Genomic DNA, 25741 nt, shown 5'->3' with positions numbered 1-25741 from the left:
GAAGAATTCTTCCAGATAAAAGTTTACAGATTCAGACGACCTAAGGAGGAGCCTTTTATTGCCTTGTTGAAAGAAAAAGAATAATTGTCTTCACAAAATCTATCACTTAAAATTCAGCATGAGGTGAATTCCGTTGTAACAGACGATGATTATGAGATGCATATAAATGCTTCCAAATAGGAGCAAATTATTTTTTCTTGATAAAACCAAGACTGAAGATTACTTTGACCAGGATTCAAAATTTATTTTTGTATTTAAGCTGCAAAAAATAAATAATATTTAACTGTAACGGACGTTACATAAAGTGGAACATCAATTTGTGCTATGGCATGATAAGATTAAAAAGTCTGTGAATCTATTATGTAAATTTGTTCAATTTTTTTAAATTTAACATCCCAAGACATGCCTTTAATTTATCAGAACCTTCGTATTAAAATTCAGTTATTCTCTTTTCTAATAAAAATTTTAAAATCTCTGTAACGGATGTTACACTGTATGACACGGACATGTGTGTGTGTTCTGAATGATAAATTGGTAGTTGACAGGTAATACTTCAACTTCTTATATACCATATAATGAAATCACAAAGTCTTAGTCAATCATTTCATACAATAATTGTAAAAAGTTAAACCTATTACTTAATTATAATATTAAAATAAATACCTTTGACAAACATTTTTGCGCTTAGTGATATTTTTATGACATTTACTTCACTAAAAAAATTTTTTTGCATTACATGAAATTAAAAACATATTTGCATTTTATTCACATTGAATGAAAATAACCCTTGAGCTGAAACTAGCCTCACTGGAGCGCTGATTTTACTGAAAAAATTATTTACCTTGTACCATTCTGAATCTGTTTTTTCCTGCTCATTTGAAGTTCTTTTCAGACCAGTGCAGAAAAGTTCTCAAACTGTACCCTGAATTATTTCTTCGACTTGACCAGGATATATCTCTCCATTAAAAACAACTGTTATTAATGTAATTCCTAATGTCAATGGTTCTGATGTTTGGCAGACAGTGGCGAATTTAGACTGATCATTTGGGGGAGGGTGGCGGGGCATTCTCAAATTAGCTCAATTCTCACAGGTGTCCATCCTCCCAAGAGAGCCCAAACCAAAACAGATAATTAATACCCTTCTTCAAAAAAAAATCAATGGCACAATCTGCATCATTGATCTACCCCCCCCCCATGCATGGCCCGAATTTCATCTGATCAGAAGGGAATTGTTGATTGAGCCTCTAAATTGATAACATGAAAAAATGTAGGAACATTTTAAAATAAAGATAAATTTTTCTGTTTCAAAGGAAAGGAAATAATTCTGCCCTGACTAGGAACTATATTTATTTAAAGTAAAACACATGTGATAAGATTCGCTATTTGTTTTTTTTTTTTAGTTTTAGTCATTTTTTTAAATATATTTTCTTTGCTCTCTGAAAAAAATTCCAAAGCTCATAACCTTTGGAGAGAGGGGGACGTGGACCCCTTCTAAATCTGTCCCTGTTGGTCGGTAGTTTTGAGCTTCTCCTTCCTTGAAGGGACTGAACAATCTCCTAACCTTCAAATTTGAGTCAATGTCATTAGATTAATGGATAGTACTAAGTTTCATTACTCTTCAAGGCCTGTCACTAGAGTTTTTAAGCATTGACAACCAAAATCACAAAAAAAAAATTGCCTAAAATTGGGTCAAAATTTCAATGTAAAAACATTTCCAGGGAAGGAGAATTTTGAACGTGTCCTTTTCCTACCGCAAAGATTGTCCCTACAACTGCGTTTTTAGAGCTTCAATTCTGAAAATATGATTAGGGAGAGCTCTCACACCTCCCTTTCCATGGCATCATGTTTAAGATTGTCTAAAATCTTGTTTTTGTTGCTTCAATATCAAAAAGTGCTTGAGGAAGAGATCACAAATCTGTCTCCTTGTTACTACCAAAGATGCCCAACAATCATGATTTAAGTCTTCAGGTTAAAAAAAATTCCGGAGAAGAGCCTGCAAAATTCTCTTCCCCCGCCTAATATCATCAAAGATCGCCGCAAGCTGTGTTTTCAGAATTAAAATTAATTTTGCAAAATTTAGCTAAGGCTTAGAGCCCTTTAACACACTATTTATGAAAGAAAATTAAACCGCTTAATCAAATGACGAGTACGTCACTATTTATCTTCAAACTGTATTTATAATTTTAAATTTTGTAATGATCTTTCTCTCTGCTTATTTCATCATGTTTGATACGAACACTGAGAGATGCCATCTTGATATTGCAAATTTTCTTACAAGGAAAAAAAAGTACCATTGAGGATCTAAATGACTGTTAGAAATAGTCCTTGAATCCACAAACGAATCAATCGGTGAACAGTTTGAGTAAAACCAAAATACTAGTAAAAATTCTTTTTTTCCCCAGGGTCATTCCACGTCAAATGAACCACAAAAAAGGGATTTTAACATCCACCGTCTCGGAATTTGATCAAACTTAGTATACTTCATTCCTTTATGTTTACAAGCAACCCCCAAATTTTTTTTTTCTTTCAGTATCAATGCGTTTTGATTTTATAGCCTTTTGAAATTTGGCGATTCTACATTTTTTGTCATTTTCGAGACACTCAAACTGAGATGTTGTTGTTTATGAAAAAGATTATTTCTTGGTAACTAATACTATAATCTTTTTGAAAATTTTTACACAAAATAGAAAGACTTTGAACGTATTGATAAAAAATATTTTAATAATCTTAGTTTGCACAAAATTTTTTTAAAAAATTAGAAAATTGAAAATTTTGAATTTTTTTTTCAAAAAAAGGTGTTGACAAAAATCTGAATTTCAACAAAAGGGTCAGCTTTAAAAATCATGATTTTTTTAAAAAATGATCATGAATATGTGCTCTAACTTATCCAATGAAAAACATTAGGGGACTTTAAGGGATTCTGTCCCCCCCCCCCCCCCCCCACATTCTCGAAAAAAAAAAAGCGTAAAACATCATACAATCTCTTCCATATTCTTAAAAACAGAATTGTGAACAATTATGACAAAAATTCAAATATACAGTGTGTTGAATATGGAACTCAAATATATATAAAAAATAATATTTAAGCTTTTATTTTATTTGAAATAGTTTAAAATTTATCAAATCAACCACAAAAATGGGATTTTAACTCCTACCATCTAAGTTTTGATGAAACTTGGTATACTTTCTTATTTTGTGGTTAAAAGCAACCCCTTAGCCTTAGTTTCTTTTGTTTCTGTTTCAATGTATTTTAATTTTATAAACTTCTGAAATTTTTCGATTTTGAATTTTTTTATCATTTTCAAAGACACAAATTGAGCTGTTGTTAATAGGAAAAAAAAATGGGACTAATAATATTCCCTTTTTGAAAATTTTCATAAAAAATGTTAAGACTTTGAATATTTTTATAAAAAATAGTTTATACAAAGTTCTTAGTTTATACCAAGAATTTCTTAAAAATCAGAAAGTTAAACATTTTGATTTTTTTTTTTTTTTTTTGTCAAAAAACCATTGTTGAAATTCTAAATTTTTAACATCAGGGTCAGTTTTAAAAATCATGATTTAAAGAAGAAATGATCATGAGTATGTGCCCTAACTTTTCCTATGAAAAAAGTTATGGGTCTTTTAGGGATTCTGTCCCCCCCCCCCCCCTAGAAACAACGAAAGCATCATAGAGAAAAGTTCCATGTCATTGAAACAAGAGTTTCCAGCAATTATTTGAAAAATTTAAATATAAAGTGTGTTAAATATTGAACTCAAACATATAAATTGAATATTAAAGCAATTTTTTTTTATTTGAAATAGTTAAAAATTGTTTAAAATATAGACATTCTGAAAATAAGATATCATGAAATTCAAAAGTTGCAGACAACAATATCTGCATACGGATTACTGCATTTTAGTCCAGACAAGTTGAAACAAAAGTAAAATCTTAACACCAATTCATAAACATGCAGTTACAAGTACTTTCAGGATCCGCTCCCCCCTTACGTTTGAGAAAAATTGCTATCATGGAACTATTTTTCCATTATAGTTTTACTGCTATACAACGACAAATTCATCCTTTTAATTTCTTGAAATTACATTTAACACCCCTTAAAAATTAATGGTCTGATTGTTTAGTAATAATATGTTCTAAATAAAGTAAATTACCTTTCCCCTCCCCTCATAGTAAATGAAGAAATAATTTAGTATTTATGCACCTCTCATATTCAATGGATTTTTATATTTTCTAATGACGATTGGAAAACAAATTATTATTTGCATGGAAAAAAAATTTTTGTCCGGATTCCCCTCCCCCGACCCCAGCTTAATGACAGAACTCGCAACTTTTCCTCAACTTACTGGGGTTCCAAAATTTTAATTCCTAAAAATTTTCTATCTGTATCACTTATGAAAATTCACTTCAGGAAAATTAATTCCAGTAAATGAATTTTCTATTCTTTATTTTTTCCTTCTTTGAAAAAACATAATAAAATCAATAATAGAATTGAATATCTTGTGAGGAATAAATACATGATCGTTGAAAAGAGATAAAAGCTGCTTGTTAGTCAGGTCTGCTAAAAAAACAAGTCCTGCTCACACTTGTTTAGAAAACAAGTAATGGTGCCTTCTTTCTCTACAGGCCTCCCATGGGCTACATTTTATCCTACCCTATCAGAATTGCACTAACAGCTCAGAGCTGACTCCCCTGGATAAAAAATAGAATTCTATGAAAGAACTTTTCTAAAATTTCGAGAAAAGGTCAATATGAAAGAATGAATTGAACTAGAATAGCAATTGGATGTTGTTTTATAGGGGTTCTAGCAAAATGTGTGTCAAGTTAGAAAGGTTTTCGGCCATTGAAGTTAGCATTGGGCAGACCCTAAGAAAAATTAATGTTGAGTTACCTGGATTATCAGTGTGTGTCCAGTTACTGAAGTTTCACTGTATTTAAACTGGAATATATATAATGTTTATAAATCATTTGCAGAAAATAAAAAGTGGCTTAAAAGAACATACTACCCTTGATAAAACTAATGCAGCAGTTGAAAGGGGAATCAAGAAAAATAAAGTGTATTTTAAATAAAAAGTAGTTACCAATCTCACAATCATAATACAAACAACTAACTATAAATGTAAACCATACAGCTTGCTGATCAGCTGTCATCTAATACCAGCTGTTCCTTTTTGGGAGCTAGTATAGCAACCATAAAGTTAGGGAGGTGACAGGCAAATATATTGAAAAGAAAACAAAACATCTAAAAAAATTACTAGTGAAGTGTAACATATAAATACCTGTCATTTGTACAAATGCCAGGTTATTAGGATCCGTTTATGATCATAGAAACACTCAAGATAACAAAACACACTTTTAGGATCAAATGAGATTGTTGCCAAGTCTTAATTATAAAAACTTTGGGCAATGGTAACCATTTTAAACTCAAACCCAATAAATTGCTCTGTTAAACCAAATCCAAGTTTTAGTTTGATATTGCATTAGATTAATTAATCAAGTTAAAAGCTCTGAGCTGGTATTTATAGGATTTTTAATACTTTTTATTAATTTTGAATTAGATGAAAAGTTTTAATTTCTATGTTGCCCTAGTTTAACAATAATTTTTAGTATGCATAAATTGTTGCGGGAAAATTTCGAATTTCGCGATATCTTATTTTTATTGTTTATTATTAATTAATTTAATTAATTATTTACAATTAAAAAAACTTGAGTATTTAAATGTACATTTAAGTTCAAACACCAATGTATTTCAATTTTTAAATTTTCTTTAATGCAATTATTAACTTAGTTTGTAATATTGTGATCAACTTTTTTTCATTTATCAAAATAGGGGGCAGGCCAGGGGAGCAGAATCCCTCAAAGTCCCCTAAAGATTTTCATTTTATATGTTAGCACACATGTTAATGATCATTAAAAAATATATATAAATTATTTTAATTTAGACCCTCATGTTAAAATTTTAAAATTTTGACTATCAATTTTTTATTGAAAAATTCTTAAATTTTTCAGTTTGTTAATTTTTTTTTAATTGTTGAATATAAATTTAGATTTTTGACATATTTTTTTCTGAAATACTTGAAATCTTAATATATAATATAAAAATTTTCCAAATTTTTTTACCTTTAGTTATTGAAAAATAATTTTTTTGGCAAACAGCTGCTGTTCATTCTCAGAGAACTGTAAATGACAACTAAAGCAAAATCACAAAACTTTGAAGGGCGAAAAAATAAAAACTATTTTTAATAGAGAAGAAATACTTTAGGAGGTTACTTAGGATTATGAAAAGTAGAAGTAGACAAAGTTTCATTGGAATCTGAGATGGTGGGTGTTGGGGTGTGGTTGAACTGACATGGAATGACCCCCCATTCTTTTTACTTGAAACACTTCTAATTCAAATTCATTTAATCACAATTTAAGAAATTAGGCGTACCTCATTTCTATATATATATATATATATATATATATATATATAATTTTAATTTGTCACTTCTCCATATAATGCCCATTAGCCATTCACTCCCCGAAAATGATCATCTGTTCCCCCCACCCCACCCCAATTGGCATGTGCCTTTTTCAGGACCCAGTCCAACCCTGGCTACATGTTGCAAACCATGGACTTTATAAATTGTTTGATGTGTTGAATACATTTTTATAATTGCATTTTAAAATCTGTAACGGATGTCACATTCAAGTTGTAACGTCTGTTACAAACTTATGTAATGTCCGTTACATGCCTGTTTCTGCATGGTTATTATTATAAACACATACATTTTGGGAATCATAGTTTCTTTACCCTTAAAATAATAAAAATAATTAAGAACAAAACTTTTTCTTAACACTTCACAATGTGAGGAGAATTTATTTACCTTTTTGTAACGGACGTTACATATGATACATGATGTTGTAAATTTGTCTCTAATTGTACTATTTATGTTCGAAACAAGCCCAAACATGGTTTTATTTTACTTTTATAGTTTTTATATCAATATTAAATTTACTCCACTTAAATATAGAAGCATAATTTGCATTAGTAATAAGGTACAAAAATAATCATTTTACTTGCTAAAAAACACAAAAAATAGCCATTTTACCATCTCTTACTCCACTAAATAAACCTGATATGAGAAAAAAGTAACACTAGATTCTTGTTCTAGGGGTTATAAGCTTTTCAATGATATATAACTCTTAGGGATTTGTTTAAATCGATTTTCTGACCTCTTGGTTTCACGTTAGCTGAAATTCACCATGAGTTCATTTTAATTGCGTCTTAAACAAGTTTTTACTTAAGTTTTTCTCAATATCCATACGTGTTATGTATTTATGTGTGCAAGGTAACTAAAACATGCATTTTAACTGTGCCCGAATCCATTTGGATGAGATTTGCAACGAGGTATGTATCAATGTGCTTGCGTGAGTATGCATATGTCTTACCGGTTAGTTATAGGACAGTTTAAATTTCGTCTATACAACTCATGTTGTGCATATCCTTTTTTGATTACAATCAGATATTCCAAAAGGCCGTGGCAGCAATGGGGGGTGGGGGCGTGAGGGGAGCAAGGGGGGAAACCACCCCGCCCTTTTTATACTTTATTTATTTTATTTCCCAATTTAGGAACCAAAACTTAAAATTATTTTTAAAAAAGCAGAAATATCAATTCTCAGAACATAATTATTTGCTTTACTTTGTATATAAGTTTACGAATCTTTATTTAGCACAAGCAGTAACTTTTAGTTTATGTATTCATTGTTTAGATTTGTAAATTGACTGTTTTACTTTAACAAGCCATACTTGTTTAATAAAATTGTTCCCATATGTTTGTGACACCTCAAAATACTTCGGGGTACATAATGTAAGTCGAAGCCATGTCCAAGTGTTTCTTCACGGAAAGTTATTGTGTACAAAATTCATCAATATCTTAAGAAAAACAAGAGTTAAGCTGTTAGACTTACATCAATTTCCACTTATCTGCAACAATATTCTCAAAATCAGCCGCAAAAAAAAGTGTTTATCTTTTCCCTTTTTTGCTGCTGCTATAAGTTTTATGGCTTTTAGTTTTTTTTTTTTTATCTCCCCACCAATTGCCCCGCTGCCAAAAAGCATGTTAACACATTCTTCGTGGCAAATCAAGGTCAATTTTATGTATGGGGTATTATCTTCAAGGCATCTCGTAATCTGTATCTTTTAGTCTATATTTCTTGCCACTTAAGGAGTGTTGTTGAAACCAACCTCTCAATAAATTATTATTTACTGTGGCTAGTTAGTTTTACAGTAGCAAAAGATTTCTATTAAATTATGATGAAAATCAATTTCTTAGCTACTAAAATTTACTCAAAATGTAAATGAAACATCTCAGCTTAAGCAGAGCCTTGAACTTTCGAGACTCTGATTTTCAAAACTATACTGTATATGGAAATGTCAGAATTAGTTGTGAAAGAGTTGATGCTATGGTTTGGGTGGTTTGAGTTGCAGTCATGGAGATAATAGGTGAATAGGTGTTTGCTTGTTTTACAATCCAAAAATCTTTTAGTGTTACAATAATGAGATTACACTGCTCTTCACGTTGAAAATTGAAACATAAGTTATAAATTCTTCTTTGTTAACACTATGTATGTGTTCCCAGTATTTATTCTATTTCGAGCATAATTAATGCGTGTGATTAAAATTCAAAATCATGTTAGAGACTGGGAAATAAGTACAGTAGAACCTCGATTATCCGAAGTAATTGGGACTGAACCTACTTCGGATAATTGAGAATTCATCTATAATCATCTACAGGGGTCTGTCCAGGGTTTTTCACAAGGTCCGTTTTTTGTGAATAATCAATTTTTGTGAAAAATCAATTAATTTTGTAAAAAAATCAAATTTTGCAAAAAAAAAAAAACTTTTTTTTTTTTGTAAAAACGAAATTTTTGAATTTTGAGATGGCACAAACTGCATCATTGACACTTAATGTTCAGTGTTCTCCCTCTTTTCTGTTGAGAATATCATTCTTGAGTGTGTTTCGAGTATTGGAGTACGGGAGGGTAGCATTACACTTTGGGAGATGGGCACCCCTCAAGTATCAATATTTATTTACCATTCTAAATTATGTTAAATTATACTAGAAATGTTATATGTATAGTATTTAATATAATTGTAATAAAGAAATTCAGGCAGGGGTTCAGCATTTAACTTTTTAAACCAAGACATTGTTAAAAAGCATAGAATTTCGTTTAAAACTTATAAACTCCATGATTTTTACAAAAATAAAAATATTTTAATTGTTTACCTCTTAACAAAGTGTACTAAACATCGAAAATTCGAAAAATCAGATTCCCATAGCGGATGCAAAGAGGATGCATAGGGATCGCAATCCCTCAAAAGTAATAAAAATGGCTTGTAAAATAAATATTTCTGATAAAATTATTTTAGAATTGCACTTTAGAGTCCTATGATAAGTATTTCATTAATGTCTGGACACAGTTGAATCAAAATAAGTAAATAAATAAAAAATAAACCATCGATTCAGCAATTAATTTTTTGACTCATAATAGAAAATGGAATTCCTCTTTAAAAACTTAAAATAAGCGTTGCTACAAAAATAAAAAGACTTTTCATTTATTTGCATCCTAATAAAGCGAAGTTAGCTTGAAAAAAGAATAAAGTATGATTCTCATATCGAATGTAAAAAGATTGCGCTTTTCAAAATGTTGGCATCTAAAGAAAAAAAAATCAATAAAAGAGTTTATTTAAAATTAATTATCGTTTTTAGCATCGAAAAATCAAACCCATATAACTTTCTCCCAAAATAACAGTTAAACATCGCACCCGCCAGATGCTAAGTGGCGATAAGTATAAAGTTGGTAACCCTATCTAAAGCGATCACATTCATCCCCCCCCCCCCATCCCTACTATCCTTTGCAGTCCTAAGTTCATTTCGCTGTATGTTATTGTTTATTAAATTATGAGCCGGGAGAAAAGTGCTTACGACAAACTTTTTCATAGAAGTTTGCAACAACACCACTGCATAAAACAAACAAGCAAAATTATAAACCAAACTGACTTTCAGCTGTTAATTCCCCCCCCCCCCTTTTATAGAAATCAACAACAAGCATTTATTAGGCCTTAGTAGTTATTTATCGCTTGCAGGAGCATCACAAGAGCGCCTTTTTTTTTTCTTTTGCAAAATTAGCAGATTTTGTATAAGTTGATACCTCTAATATAATTTTAAAAAAGGTTCCAAACATGCTGCATTATTTTGATTTGAGATTTGCTCTTCCAATAAACAATTTGTGAAAGATCCGTTTTTGTTTATCAGAATTTTGTGAAGGGTCCGTTTTGGTTGGTCGGGATTTTGTGAAAGGTCCGTTTTGGTTGATCAGATTTTTGTGAAGAGTCCGTTAACGGACCCAAGTTTCCTCTGGCCAGACCCCTGATCTAGTTTAATATGTAGAATCGCCATTCAACTGTTATGGCTATTTTAACTGCTAAATAAATTTAAATTATAAATGAAAACTAATTTATTTCTGAAACAAAATTTACAATGGTTTAAATAGAAGCTTCATATGGTACAAATTGGTCGTCTTTTGCCGTGCAGCTCTATCCCGAAGTTTTCTTAAGATCATGAGTTCAGAAGAATCACACTGTTCCTGTTGTTCCAACCAAGCAAGACCTTTTGAGAAACTCTCAAATGCATCATTGTTACTTATTTTATTTATTCCAGAATCATTCTCATCTTCATCATCTTCTTTTGGAGAATTCCGGACTTCTGCTATTAATTCCTCATCATTGAGCAACTGGAAGCCTGCATCTTCCATGTCACAATTCAACCAATCTGTGTTTTCTCTATCACCGGAATTTTCAAAGCCTTTCATTGTGCTAAAAACACTTGAAAACTCAGTAACAATATCTTTCGCAATATTCGTAGCATTTTCATCTGTGCCACTTGAAAAAATCTGCAAAAGTTTTCTCCAACTTCGTCTTAGTGTCGATTGCGCCAAAGATTCCCACTCATCACTGATCATATAAATGCAGTCTTTGATGTTGATAGTTTTCCAAAACTCGACTATTGAAACTGCACCAGATTCAGAATCTCCTTCAAAAAGTAATTTTCTGATCAACTGCTTTCGGTAACGTTGTTTGAAAGATTCTAAGACTCCCTGATCCATAGGCTGCAGCAGAGATGTTGTATTCGGGGACAAAAATAAACACCCGATGTTACCAGATTTTAAAGAGTTATGTTCCGGATGAGCTGGATAGTTGTCGAATAACAGAAGTGCTCCATTCAAACGTTTTTTTCTTGCCAAGATTTTACTAGCAGTCACGAAAATATCAAAATAACAACTTGAAAAAGTGTACAGGAAGAGCAGATTTGTTTACATTCTTAAGACATCTCGTATTCTTAATTTTCCCAACAACAGCTAGTTCAAGCTTGTTGGAACCCGATGCGTTGGAGCAGGCTAATACATTGACCCTATCTTTCATTTGTTTCCTTCCGGGAGCAGAAGTTTCATTTACCGCAGCTGAGGGTTTCCAGGAAGAACCTTCCAATATAGTCCAGTTTCATCACAGTTGTAAATTTGATCTGGGGATAAATTCTCATCTCTCATCAATTCTTTAATTTTTGAGACAAATGAATTGACTGCTGCGACACATTTCCAGACAATTTTTCCCCCTCGATATTGAGTTGCTGTATACCGTGGCAAATTTTGAATTTCTCTAGCCAGCCACTACTGGCTTTGAAGTCATCAGAACCACCAAGCTTCGAGTTGATAATCAAAGCTTTTTCTTGAATCATTGGTCCAGATAGGGGTATTCCTTCACATCTGTTCTGCACAAACCATTTGTACAAAGTCTCCAAATCTGTATGATGGGCTAATTTCATTGTTTTTCGGAATTTGGCACCTTTCATGATATCAAACTCAGCAAAACACTTTTTAATTTTTTTCGAGTTTCTTTTCATTTCGCTCACGGTTGACACGCCAACGTGAAACTCTTTCGCAAGTTTTATAACAGCTTCACCAGGTTCTAGTCTCATTACAATATCATATTTTTCCTGTATGGTTAATACGATTCTTTTTCTCTTAATGGAAGCCATCATAAAGAAGAAAACGAGTTTCAAAAATAAGAAAGATAATGCGTTAGTTCTATCAAATCCCCCAGCAGGTCAAAACTACCAACTTCACTGATAGCACTCAAGAAAATTCTGGAAAATGTAGAGGCAGAAAAAGAAAACCAACAGACTAGCACAAAATTTCTAGGAAATTTCGAATTCTGACCAGCTGCGTAACGTGACAAAGAACAGCAAAGTGGCTTTCCTTCCTTTCCCTTTTCTGGAATAGAATTGTTCACAAAGGATAAGTGACACAGAGTGACCTCTCCCTTTTCAAATTCTGCTGCGAAGAAAACTTCTCTGTTCTTGAGATGACAAAAGAGGTGATTCTTTGCACTTGCTTACAATCAGACAGTGCAATAACATTTGATTGTTCTGGGCCTCGGCAGTATGAGCTTCCAAATTTCGAAATGGCATGTGTTTTTGTGTAGAACAGGAACGCTTGAAAGTGGGGAAGAGTACACCCATACTAAGAATTGAGCTTGTGAGAAGGGATTCCAAACTATTTATCTTGCACTCGTAGTTTGCAAAGGACGGCTGGCGTACAAGAGAAATGTGGGGAGAAAAAAATTAAAAAATGGATGTTTGTTAAGAGAAAATTTTAGATTATAATAGAAAATGAAGAAAAAAAAGTGAATTAAAACCGACTTTGGTTAAGAGTTTCGGTTAAAAGAGGTTCGGATAAAAGAGGTTTTACTGTATTTAATTTTAAGGAGCAGTACTGCTTCTCAAATTCTGACATGAAATTTGCCAAATTATACTTTCAACAAGAAAACACAAGTTTTTTAAGAAATGTAATATTTAATGTGCATTTAAAAAATTTTGAACAATGACTTCAGTTACGAACTTTTGTCACTTATCTTTTACAAAATAGAAGAACTAGTGCAAATAGGTGGTTCTGCGAATACAAGAATATTTAGGGTATGAAAATTTCAAAAAATTAAATTGATACCATTAACACAATTTCAACCATTAGCACCCTATTTATCAATAAAACTAAAATTTAAAAAAATAAAATGTACTTAGTATTTGCATCGCAAAACTTTCGACGCAGTTTATGACACTGTATCATGTTTCATACAAAAATACAAATACAAAAGTGACAACCAGCAACAGGCTCTGGGCCCAGCTAGACTGGTCCTAGTCAATTTACAATCCAAAGTGAAGATCAATGGCCCTCTTAAAACTGTCGACTCCTTTGCTCATTACCACCTGTTCCAGTAAGCTGTTCCAAGGTTCCACTACCCTGCTAAAATAATAATTTTTCCTAATATCCATGTTAGCCTGAGATTTAAATAGCTTAAAACAATGACCCCTTGTCCTGTTATCAGTGCTAAACTTTAGCCCCGTAACAAATAATACGTTTTGAATTGCTAACTGCAATGCAATACCACTTACTTCCTACCCTGGTAGAAGATGCACCTAATACCAGGCCGGGCACAATACCGAGAAAAATGCAATATGGGGCAAAGCCTGTTTCTTTTCATTCAAAGAAAGAGGATTGGAGATGTGAAGTTGAAAATAGTGCTGTTTGTATTCATTGTGCAAGGTCATACTCAAATGATCAGGGGGTTAACAGTAGATTTGGTGTTTAAAATGTTTCTAACATTCTCATATAGACTGGCTGATAATCGAAAAAATACATATTTATTTGAAGTGCATGTATTTCATTTATGAAATACAAAGACTTGTTTTACAATGTTATTTTGTGGTAAGTAACTTGAATAAACAAACCTTTTTCAGATTTTTTTCAAAATTAAAGCTAAAATTTAGCTTTTTGACTTACACAATCCTAATCTCAGAATCTTGAATTTTATTTTCCCCCCTTTATCATGTCAGTTGCAGGCTACGTAAGCAAATGTTATCCCATATTTGGTGCTCTTAGCCTATAATAGAATAAAGTTACAATCAACAAATAACTTTTAAAAATGTAACTTTTATTTCTCTTCTATGGTCCTAAAAGTGCACAGGAAGAAAAACACACGCTTCTATAAGTCTGGTAGAACAACAAAGCAAGCACTTTTTCATGTCTTGTGGATTTACCACTCATTTTTTGGTCCATCTATCATTGACCGTTTACAATTTTTTGATCATTGTTACTTCTTCAATGAGCATTAAAACTAAACAAGCGGGATTATTTTTAAAAATTTATTGTTTGGAGTAATCAAGTTTATCCAATTCTGTATGAAATAATTGTAGGTATGTCATGAGACATTCGAAAGCATGTTTACTTAAACATATTATTTTACTTCATTAGCAGAATTTCCTACACATCTGTAAAAGAATTTTAAAGTATGCTAAAAGGAATTTTGTATCAATATAAAAACCATCAGAGTTATGAATGTTATTTTTGTTTTAAGTTTTTCTGTTAGAATAACTTTGAATGTTTTGAAATTCCCTTCTAAGTTTTTTTTATTATTAAAATATACTTTATTGATTTTTATTTTTATTTTTCAGAGGCTTATAGATAAAACAAAAGTGACCTGTCTGAAATGGGTTCCAGGTTCTCAAAACCTTTTTCTAGTATCCCATAGTAGTGGACAAATGTATGTGTATAAAGAAGATTTACCCTGTGGCAATACTCCTCCACATTATCAACTTTTTAAACAAGGGGAAGGATTTGCAGTGTATACTTGTAAGACTAAAAGTACAAGAAACCCACTGTATAGGTGGGTTATAGGCTTTGGTGCTTTAAATGAATTCTCATTCTCTCCATGTTCAAAATACCTAGCTACTGTGAGTCAAGACGGCTTCTTAAGAATTTTCAATTATGATACAATGGATCTTGTTGGAATTGTAAGAAGCTTTTTTGGTGGGCTTCTGTGTGTATGTTGGAGTCCAGATGGTAAATATGTTGTGACTGGAGGAGAAGATGACCTCGTAACTGTCTGGTCATTTCAAGAAAAAAGAGTTGTTGCACGTGGCCATGGCCATAAATCATGGGTCAGTGTTGTTGCATTTGATGCATTTACATACACAGACTCTGATGGACTTGATTTAAGTGGTAGTGAAGAAGAATTAAATCAGCCTTTATCTTCTGACAATGTAAGTGAATCTTCAAAAGGCTTAGCTTCTGGGAGCAAAACTAGCTCTGGTAGCTTGCTTAATCCTGTATGTGCGAGAAATTCATTATCCGGTAGTAGGTCTTTAAATATTACTTCTTATAGGTTTGGTTCTGTAGGACAAGACACTCAGTTATGCTTATGGGACTTAACTGAAGATGTTTTAAAGCAGCCTATAGGCAGGACTAGAACTAGTATGTTGCTCAATAGTCCAAGTATGCATCTTCCCACGCTTAGTAAATGCAATAGTGTTGGAAATGCACAAGCAAACTGCTGTCCAAAAGAAGCTTTATTAATGGATGGAAATCTTGTGTTGCCAAGTTTAAGTATAGGTAGCAAAAGTGCAACATTAGAAAAAGAAAAAAAAACTGAAAAAGAACATAAAAGAAACTTTAGCCTTGCTTCAAGAAATGCTGATAAAAATAGCCTTAATAAATCCAACCAAAATAAAGTGTTGGATGATCCTGTGAAATTAATTGGAACTTCAATTTGTCCTCGAAGAGATGAAGTCTCTATGCTTGAACCTCTTATATGCAAGAAAATAGCACATGAAAGGTTAACTGCATTGGTTTTCAGGGAGGACTGTTTTGTTATTGCCTGCCAAGAAGGTTTTGTCTGTACTTGGGCAAGACCTGGCAAAGGTGTAAGTGTAAGATTTTGACTCCTCTTTTTGTAAGCTGTATTTATATGAAAAACTTAAATTTAAAAATATGTCAAACTGTTAGCTTTTTTTTATAATTTTCTTCTTTTTTTAACACATTTTATTTAATTCTGCACCACACTTTCTTGTCAAGAAGCACATGCTGATTTTTTTTCAATAATTTTATTAATTAATTGTGTGCATGTGACATGAACATGAACTTCAAGTTTTATTTTTAGACATTCACCTTGCATTGAGTAGATAAATTGATAAATGTATTACCTTTCAAAATTTTAAAGCTGATAAGTTAAATTTTATGATTGTTTCACCACACAATTATTTGCTATCCTGCTTATACAGTAAAATATTCATTATAAAAAGTCCAATCCATGCAGTCATTGCATAAAATTTTGTGACTCAAAGTTAATGTCTTCCACTCTAGCAAGAGACTTGAATTTTTGATATTTTTAGAAAAAAAATCAAATAAAGAAAATATCAATAAGTTATCCTTACTGCGGGAATTCCGTAACCTCCAAACGCTAGCTACTGCTTAAATTTTCAAGCTTGTAGGTAATTTTTTTCAGCTCTGGCAAGAGGCTTGAACTTTGAGAATTTTATTAAAAATTCTTGAAATGTTAGTGACACAAAACAAAATAGTTACATACCTAATACAATGTATTTACAGATAAGTGGATGTGGTTTTGTGACTTTCATATAAAATGTCATTGAGTTCACTCCCCCCCCCCCCTGGGAAATTGGAAATAACAAGCCTGTCTTGAACTTCTATTTTGCTGTTTATACAGGGAAAATTATGGAGTCTCGTTACTTAAATATTTGTTCAAAGAAGTCTGTTGTTCCTTAGGCATATTTTAAAATATTTTCAATTCACTGGAGTAAAGGCTATATTCCCTGATAGAGCAAAAACTTTGCAAATCCCTCCAGTGAAATATTTGCTTTTTATTTATTAATCAACTCCCATTATGGTATCTCTTCCAGTTCATTGAAGGTACAACATCAAGCTCTAAATATTACCCCAGAAAAATGTGAAAATGCCTGTGTGACTGGGAAAAGCCAATCTCCACTCTTGACAACAGCCACAGGATTAAAAAAAAAAAAAAAACTCTTTTGGTTTGTTTCCATTCAAATTTATGCCCTTGCCAAAAGAAAGGGAATCAACCAAGATGCAAGAGACTTTGCATTATGATTTGTGTAATGAAGTTATAAAATTCCGGCACTAAGACGTTCTGCAGAATTTAGAATGTTTTGTTAATATTTTTTTTATTTTTTTCTAAAATTCTCTAAAACTTAAGTATTTTTCCAATGCAGAAGACATCAACTCAGAGTCACAAAATTTTGCATTGTAATTAGTGTTCGGGAGGCACAAATTTTCCACACTAAGACTAACTTCTCTGCAAAATTTCGGTAGTCTTCACTTTTTAACTTGATTCTGATGTTAACCGAATCTCAAGAATATACATATATATTATGAAAAAAAAGATGAGCAGTAGAAGAGAAAAGGCAATAAAAACAGAGTGCTGTGTCAGACTGTAGCTCAATGCAGTATTTTTCTAGTTAAAAAATGAAACTATTAAGCTGAATAATGCCTGATGGGTTAGTTGAAAGATTGCAGTGGCTAATCCGTACTCCAGGACCGATCCGTCGTTGAGGTAACACTCTCATCCGTTGCCATTTACCTCTGGATACAAGAAGATCTCTTAGATTTCTTCAGTCATTTGCAGCAAACTGCATTTTATTTCACTTATCAGTATTTTTGTTATTAACATTTAGAATGGTCAAGATCTTGCTTAGACTTGCTGTATTTATCAGGGTTGGCCTGATTGAACCCAGTTGGGTTGGACCCAATAGGCTTTTTTGAAAAAAACTCATTTTAAAAAAAGAAAAACATAATTTAGTCCACTTTTAGGTTTTTTTTTTTTTTTTAATTTCTGAGACACTTTTAATAAAATTAATTAATTTAAATATTTTTCCAGTTTAAACTTATTTTTATTTGTTTTACACTACACACAATGAATATAAAAGAAACGAATTTTGAACTTTAATAGTCTTTCTTAAATCTGAACAGGATTGAAAAAAATATCTAACATATTTTGCTTTTAACTTGAACTGATCAAGAAATAATTCAAAATTTCTTGATTGGAATATCTATCAGGTCTGATTTTCTTAAGATTTGTAGTTCGTTCAGAGAAAACTAGCTAGAAAGCTTTCATGTGAATTATTTTCTACAAACCAACACATGTCACAAATCTGGAATAAGCAAGATATTTTTTTTTAAAATTAATAGGATTTACGTGCAGTTGGACAGATAACAGAATAGGATAAAGAGTATTTTTATTATCTTACAAAAACGTTTGATATTTCTTAATCTGTACAAAGAAATAGAAAAACAGGCAACATAAAATTCAAAAAAATGTCTTGATTGAGCTGAAATTCAGTAAAAGGGGATTTAGACAATTTAAGGTTCTACTGTAGTTTTGCATAACAGAATGAAATACAATAAAGTAAAATGGGAGGAAAAAATATAGTGTAATTAAAAGAGATTAATAGATTTTATCACTTGAGAAGTAACTTGGCCTAAACTGTTGGTAATCATAAAAAGTACAAAATCTGAAGCTTCACCATTCTTGGAGTTTTCTTCAGAAAACGCTGATTTTAGCTAGTTTTCCAGCTTTTTCCACCCCAAGACAATTTCTATGCTTTGTTCATATGCTTATGCCATCACGTTGGTTTGTTTTGGGTTTTATTTAAAAAAGCCTGGGGTCCATGGACTTTAAAAGAAAAAAAAAAAGGTTTTTGCCAACTCTGGTGTTTATGACCTTTTTATTAAAAAAAATGAATTGATTGTTGATTTTATGTATTTTTTTGGTTTTTAAAACCAATGTTATAGCTTAGATAATGTCACACAGGAAAATTCTTAATAAGTAAAGGAAAAATACATTTACATTCAGAAAAATCTCTATATCTATACATTTTTAAAATCTTAATATTATTTAGAACTATTGATATAAAATGTCTTTATTCTAATAATGTATGGATTTCACTTTCTTTATAAAAAAGAAAATTGTCCCAGAAATTCAATATGTTTCTTGAACTATTCTTGCATGATATTTTTAAGATAATCTTCAGTTTCTCTAGGGCTAAAGCTTTACTATGAGTTTATTATGGAAGTTTTCTATCATATTTATACAAGAGTTTTCTTCCTGATAAGGGACTGACTACAAAAGTACAATATGCAGGAATTTATATTTGTTTTTCATAGGAAATTAGCATGTTTATATTATATTTGGGGGAATTAGCTCTTTGTTCCATATTTGGTAAAATATTTTTGTTTCTATTATTGTTTCAATAATATTTCAATCAATCTGGTTTAACATGAATTTTGGTTTCATGTGTTTGTATCTTTTATCAATGACAGTTGTTTTAGCATAACTTACGCTAACTTAACTGCCTGATGTTTTATAATAGCAAACAAAATTACCCTTTAAAATTATTGTAAGAAATGTTTACAAAATTCTGATCAACTCTATTATTTTTGGAGAACACTTGCAAAATTAAATTAATGCTACCTTTTCTGCACAGTTATCCATGATTGTATAAGAGCTTAAATGTTTTATTCGGCAGTTTTTAATCAAAAAATATTTATGAATTTGATAGAAAATGAAATATTTATTGTTAATGAAATAAAAAACCACCATTTGCCAAGCATATTTTATTAAATAATTACAGAAAAATTCATTTAATGTTTTGATTTGTACTAAAATTCATATTTATCCTCTCTATTATCTATCTTCAGGAACTTCCCTAATGCCAATAAAAAAGGAAAGGCTTTTTTTGTAGGAAATATTAAATCATTATACACCAATTCATATGAACTTCCCACAAGATCCTGTTAGAGACAATTTAGTATTGAATATTGCTCCCAATTCCTACATACGGGGCAGTAAATGGAATGCCAACCTTAGAGTTATTGTGAATATCTAAGTGCTGAACGTGCTAAAGATTGGGCTTGAAGATTTTTTTTATTAAAGAAGGTAATAAGATTTCTATTTTGGTTGTAAGAAAAATACTTATGTACGTCAATACTTAAATAAACGAACAGGCTTATATGCATGATGTAAACTTGTGAAGTGAATTTTAAAATTCTCTTTTTTCATCATTTGAGTGAAAATTAAGTGTGACAGTTTAAAAAAAAATGCAGAAAAACAAATTACCTTTAAATAATCTAGACAATATGTTTAATTACTCCTTTCAATAACTGCAGTTAAGTGTTCACTTCAGTGTATATTTGTTCTTAATTTTATACATTAAAGTTTAAAATAATCATGATCTGCCAGATTTATAAAAATTTGTTTGATGTTTGAATGACTTTTTTGATAAAGTTTTTAAGATTATTGTTAGATTAAAGAAAAGACATAGTTAAAACATAGTGTAAGTGTCAATAAAAACTTTTATGATACTGAAATGTATCTTTCAAGATGTTAGCTGAACTCTTTGCATAAAGCAAGTCTTTCCCTAAAAGAGGATAAAATTTCTTGTTATTTATTCTCCAAGTCAGTGCAAATATATTCTTATTTATAATCAGTTTTCTGAAAACATTTTTTCTTGGATGTTTCTAGTTGGGGACGTGTACTTGGGGGAAGGTAATTTTCAGTTGAAATATACATTCAAAAACTTAAGAATATTTTTCATAAAATTGAATGCTAAATAAATGTAGTATATTTTAAAGATTAATTATAATGTTAGTGTGAATCTGCGTGAAGCATTTATCTTGTCTAAATTGCAATTAAGTCTTCAAAGTAGACCAAATGCTCTTATTTCCACTACATTTTCCTGGAAGGTAGTTCCAGCATCTGTATAAAAATTCTTCTTTTCTGTTCTAAAGTTTCTGCTTGAACAAATTTGATATTGAGCCTCCTAATAGCTGCAAATTTGACTATATTGTTTAAAATTGTCAAACATAAATTTAATGCAACCCACTGATATGTTCCTTTTTTTTCATGTTAATTACACTTATAAACAAGAAATTTTTGCTTGGGAATTTATAACAAATTTAAGGAGCCCTTTCTATAGGAGTTATGGGGGAAACCAGTTTAGACAGGTCAAAAAATCCTCTTTATTTTTATGTCGTTTAATGTTAGTATAACCATTCAGGAATGTGTTGCCAAGATTTCAAGCAACAATGCCTGATTGTGACCACCCATGGACAGCAGCTTCTAACTGCACTATTTCTGATGGAAATGACTTGAAAAAATTACAAGTTGTCCTTCAAAAAATGAATAAAATATCCTCCAAGTTAAAAAAAATTCTGATTTTTATTGTTATTTATTTTTTTTTAGTTAAAAAATTCACAAAAGCACTAAAATTTCAGTTTCCTAAACTGGTTTTCCCCCTTAAGAAAATATTCATAAAAATGGTGAAGTTGGTTCTCATATAAGTTTCCTTGATGAAATATATTGCACAGTACTTTTTTTTTCTTCTTCTGTAAAATGCTTGGCATTAGCAGACAAATGATCTCATCTGATGGTGAGTGATAAAATGTTCTTTATTGCTAATTAGATGGTTTTCGTATGGCGCAATGCCCCAAGTAGTATTGTTCAGTTGAAATCAGTTTGATTTGTATAGCATTAAATAAACTGAAAAACTGAAGAAGTTTTGTTTGGTTTGCTGGCAGGCTTAAGAATTCCCAATTCCATTCCAGAGAACAAAAAGGAGAGTGACAAAAACAACATAGAATCAAACTTAGCTATCTGTCTAGAATTTCAAAGACAGAAGAAAAAAAATGAGCTCAATACAAATAGCTCATGTAGATTGTAGGCCATTGTGAAATATGGAAAGTGAGATGGACATGGATTATATTTAATCAAAGAAACATTTAAGAACCTGATATAAGGATACAGAGTTGAATAATCTTGGGCATGATTTGAGGTTAAATAAGTAAAGCCACATTGCTAAGATCAATGCTTCAAGAGTACAATGTGTTGCCTAATGATAGAAGTTTTTATATATTGTGACAGACATATGAAAAGTATCGTTAGGTATGCTTTTGCAATGTCATTTCAAGCCTCATAGAATCTTTAGATATTTGTCACAAAACAGATGAATGACAACTTTTCATTGGTGCTTCCAAGGCAGCTTAAAAGTAGCACTCCTTCATATTCAAAATAAATCTAGCTCTATTCAGGTTGGGTTATAAAGTTCCTAGTGTCTTAATATTCTTTTTAAAAAAATAAATAAAAAAAAACAATAATACACTGCAGGGTCAATTAAAGGTTTTACTGTACAATCTCTAGAATTGATATTTTAACAATTCTTAAATACATATTTTCTGTTTGAAAAAAAAAATAAAAACCATGTAAAAACTTTCAATATTTTTATGTACCCGTGAGTGTATTTAATCAAAATATAAGCTTTATATTTAAGACAAATAAATAAAAACCACTTTTTGTTCAAAAAAGTGTTATTAAACCATCTGACATTTTATCCTATAAATAAGAGTTTTATTATGTGAATGTTTGTGTGTATTATACTTATTTTTTAAACATATTTATGAATATGTGATGAGTATTTTGCATTTCTAGATATGGTGCTTAATATTTTAAAAGTATGCTCAAAAATTGTTAAACTTTTTCTTTGAAAATTATGAAACTTGCAAGTTAGTGAAGAATTGTACTCTGAGTCAGTTCTAGTCATTTCAAAATTTCAAGTTCTCTGTCAGCTGTAGTTCTTAAAAAATTTCAAAGCAGTTTTCTGTACAGCTTATTTATTTTCTTGATTTATTCATTCAAGGAATGTCAAACAAAAATGGTAGCAAGGTTTTTTTTTTTTTAACACAAGTACTTGTTCTTCATAGTTAAAAGTTAAGTAGGTGCATTCATTTTTGTTATTGAGTTGCATGATTCAAAAGACTCAAGTTAACAAAGAAAAAATAAAGTAGATAAATATAGAGATAGACATAGGAAATTATTGTAGGCATGTTTTGCTTACTGCCGCCTAATTTATTTGTACAGCCACCAAATTATGCATTCTCAGCTAAACTATGAATTGCATAAAAACAAAGTTGTCCAAAAAGACAATTTGTTTGTTTCATTCAGAAACTTCAACATGATTTTTTTTTTTTTTTTTTTGTCATTTTCTTAAAATTATTTTTGCACTCCTTGAAATTTTTATTCTGCCGGGGGCACTGGCCAACAGTGTTTATCCCACTCTGCAACTACATTGTTTTTTTTTTAAACATGTTGTTGTTCAACAACATTGTTGTTTGTTAAACTAACCTGCTTAGACCGACTGGTTTGGAGTGTAAGATGTCTTTCAATTCATACAAAAATGCCCCTGTTAGATGGAGAAGTTCTTGGCCCTTGTGGATGGAGGAAGTCATGGGAAAGTCTGAAAAAAGGATATCATGTCCAGCAGATGACGAGCAGGCAGTAGGCAATGCTATAGTTTTTTGCTGAATAGGGGTAGAACTCATTGAAATGCTAACAACCAAATCAATAGCTGCTCTTGCAGAAAGCAAAAAACCTGTAAATATGGGTATATAAGGGTTGAGAATAGTTGGATGACTTATGGGAGGTATCATATGTCTTGAAAATTGATTGATCAACTTAATTGGAGTTGGAGCATAGTGAGGCCAAACATTTACGATCATGATATTAGCCTTCCTAGCGGCAGGACCACACCCACTCAATGTTCAACTCCATACTCATAGGGTTGCCTGAGTATAATCGGGTCTGCGGCCAGGAGGGTTAATGATGGTCATGACAATCCTTGCATGCATATGAAATTAGCATGCTAAGATTGGTAATAAAGTTAAGAGTCTAGGGGGTGACCTCAACCTCTCTCTGTACCATGGGTGATGGTATTCATCTGGCTCACTCTTCCCTCACTTAATTACTCAGCCCCCCCCCCCCATCTAATACAGAAGTTGCCTAATGTTCTCTGAAACTTTTTGCCAAGCTGTGTTAAAGTTTCAGATTACCATTGACAAGATTATGATATCAACTTCCCTCCCCCAATGCAAAAACACCATCCCTTAACATCAAGTTGAATTGCTTGCCTTCTACTAAATTCGCCACAATTTTTATGTTGAATGACCCATAAAATTATCATTTAAAATTCTGGCCCATTCGTTCGAGTTGTTGTAACTGATTCTTCATGCTCTCATTATAAATTACTTACAGGTTTATTAGATAAGATATAATATAAGAATGCTTGGGAGGGGGGGGGTGAATTCTACAGCATCTAATTAACTTAGTACTGAGGCTTTCAAAGAGCCTACACCTATGCACAGCCATTGTTGAGTCGGATGATGCAGCAGGGACAAGATAACTTCCATGAGAAATGGCGATGGCTAGTGATTGAACCACGATTTCATAATGTCATGCAGTGCTTGATTGCTGATGCACCAATGAGCATTCAGCGTATTCTTTATTAAACTAAACCCAATTTCTTATTTTTGTAGATTTTTTTTTAATGCCAATGTGCTTTCATTATTGTAAAATTTGGTCAGTTATTTACAATAAAGGTAATTTACTAGTTACCATAACATTCAATAGTATTGCAAAATTTTGGTGTTAAAATTTATCCGGTGAAGATCATGTTGTATTTTAAAACTTCATATCATGAGAATATATGAATGAATCTGTTTTGAAAGTCATAATTCTCTGTCTTCCCAAAACAAATATCTCCCATTCCTGTGTCACTGGAACAATTCAAATAACTTTCTGCTGTTTCTCCTGATAATATATTGAGCAAAGGATTTAATATATATATATATATATATATATACAATGTGAACTAATTTGTGAATGTAATGTTTGCTTTTGATTGTGTGTATTCAGTTTAGAGTTTGTTTACAGGGATATCTGCATTGTTTTAAGTGTTAATTTGAGAAATAACCAACTGTTGACCTGTTCTGTGAAGTCAGTTTGTGAAAACTTCTTAATCTTCAGTATGCGTTAAAAGAGATTATTTGTGTACAGTGTATTTACTGTAATATTTTTCTTTCTCTGAATTTATTGCTGTTTTTCTTTCTTTTTTAGATTCTTGCTCAACATGTGTCTAGCCCAAATTCTAGTAATCCAAGTGGTGGAACTGTTGTTTAACATCAGAAAATGTATAAATTGCCAATCATTAGGTGAACTTTTACAGATCACACTGAATGTTTCCTATGCAGCAGCTGGATTTTTTGCTTTACTGCTGCTCCTATTACTAGTCCCAGTGAAATAAAAAATAAAATCAAAACAGCTAATTTATGAAACTTGCTTCTTTTGAGGCATAAATTGCTAAAAATGTTTTCAACTTCACAATTTCAGCTCTAATTAAAGCAGTTATAAAAATAACATTAGTTCCTGTGATTATGTGTGTGGGAATATTATTCACACTATAACTATTCCCATAATTTAAATTTCAACTAAAATTACAAATGTGCAATTAAATTTTTATTTTTGTTACCTAAATATCAGATATGTTCTAATTTTCTAGAAAAAGATTTTATAAATTCAATGCATAATTGAAGCATTATTAAGATGCAGTAAATTTATTGTTTCTGTTTTTTCCTCACTTTTATATTGAAAGATGTTAGAGAAATGCAATAAGAAATCCTCAATTTTTTTTATTTTATTTATTTATTTATTTATTTTTGTGGTAAAATTATTCTATTTTTTAGGAAAACATTTGACTAAATTTGTTTTCTAAAATTGTTAGCATGTAAGCATTAGCACCCCCCCCCCCCCCCCAGGCAGTGATGGTATTGACAGTCAAGTCATACAAATTTTTTGATCAGGATGCTTTTAGTTTACTGCTAATAAAGATATTGGAAAAGGCGAATCCGTAAGGATTAAAAATAGTTCTATTCAGACATGCATTTATTAATGCTTCAGTTGTGTTAGTGAAATATTTTGCGGATTAAGATTGCCATTTATGGAATTGTTTA

At 31.2% G+C, this 25741-nt stretch overlaps 1 protein-coding gene across 1 annotated transcript in view; it reads left to right on the top strand.

The window, feature by feature from the left end:
* LOC129218017 (WD repeat-containing protein 20-like) overlaps window positions 1-25361 on the top strand; it is a 71286-nt gene extending 45925 nt beyond the window's left edge. Inside the window, exons 3-4 of the mRNA XM_054852195.1 lie at window positions 14548-15795; window positions 24849-25361. Of these exons, the coding sequence (XP_054708170.1) occupies window positions 14548-15795; window positions 24849-24911 (1311 nt within the window). The 3' untranslated portion in view covers window positions 24912-25361. The remainder of the gene's footprint in view (window positions 1-14547; window positions 15796-24848) is intronic.
* The last annotated feature ends 380 nt before the right edge of the window (window positions 25362-25741 follow it).

This window comes from Uloborus diversus, chromosome 3 (genome assembly GCF_026930045.1).
Source record: "Uloborus diversus isolate 005 chromosome 3, Udiv.v.3.1, whole genome shotgun sequence".
Taxonomy (NCBI): Eukaryota; Metazoa; Arthropoda; class Arachnida; order Araneae; family Uloboridae; genus Uloborus; species Uloborus diversus.
The sequence above is the reverse complement of the archived record's forward strand: the minus strand, read 5'-3'. Positions and strand labels throughout refer to the sequence as shown.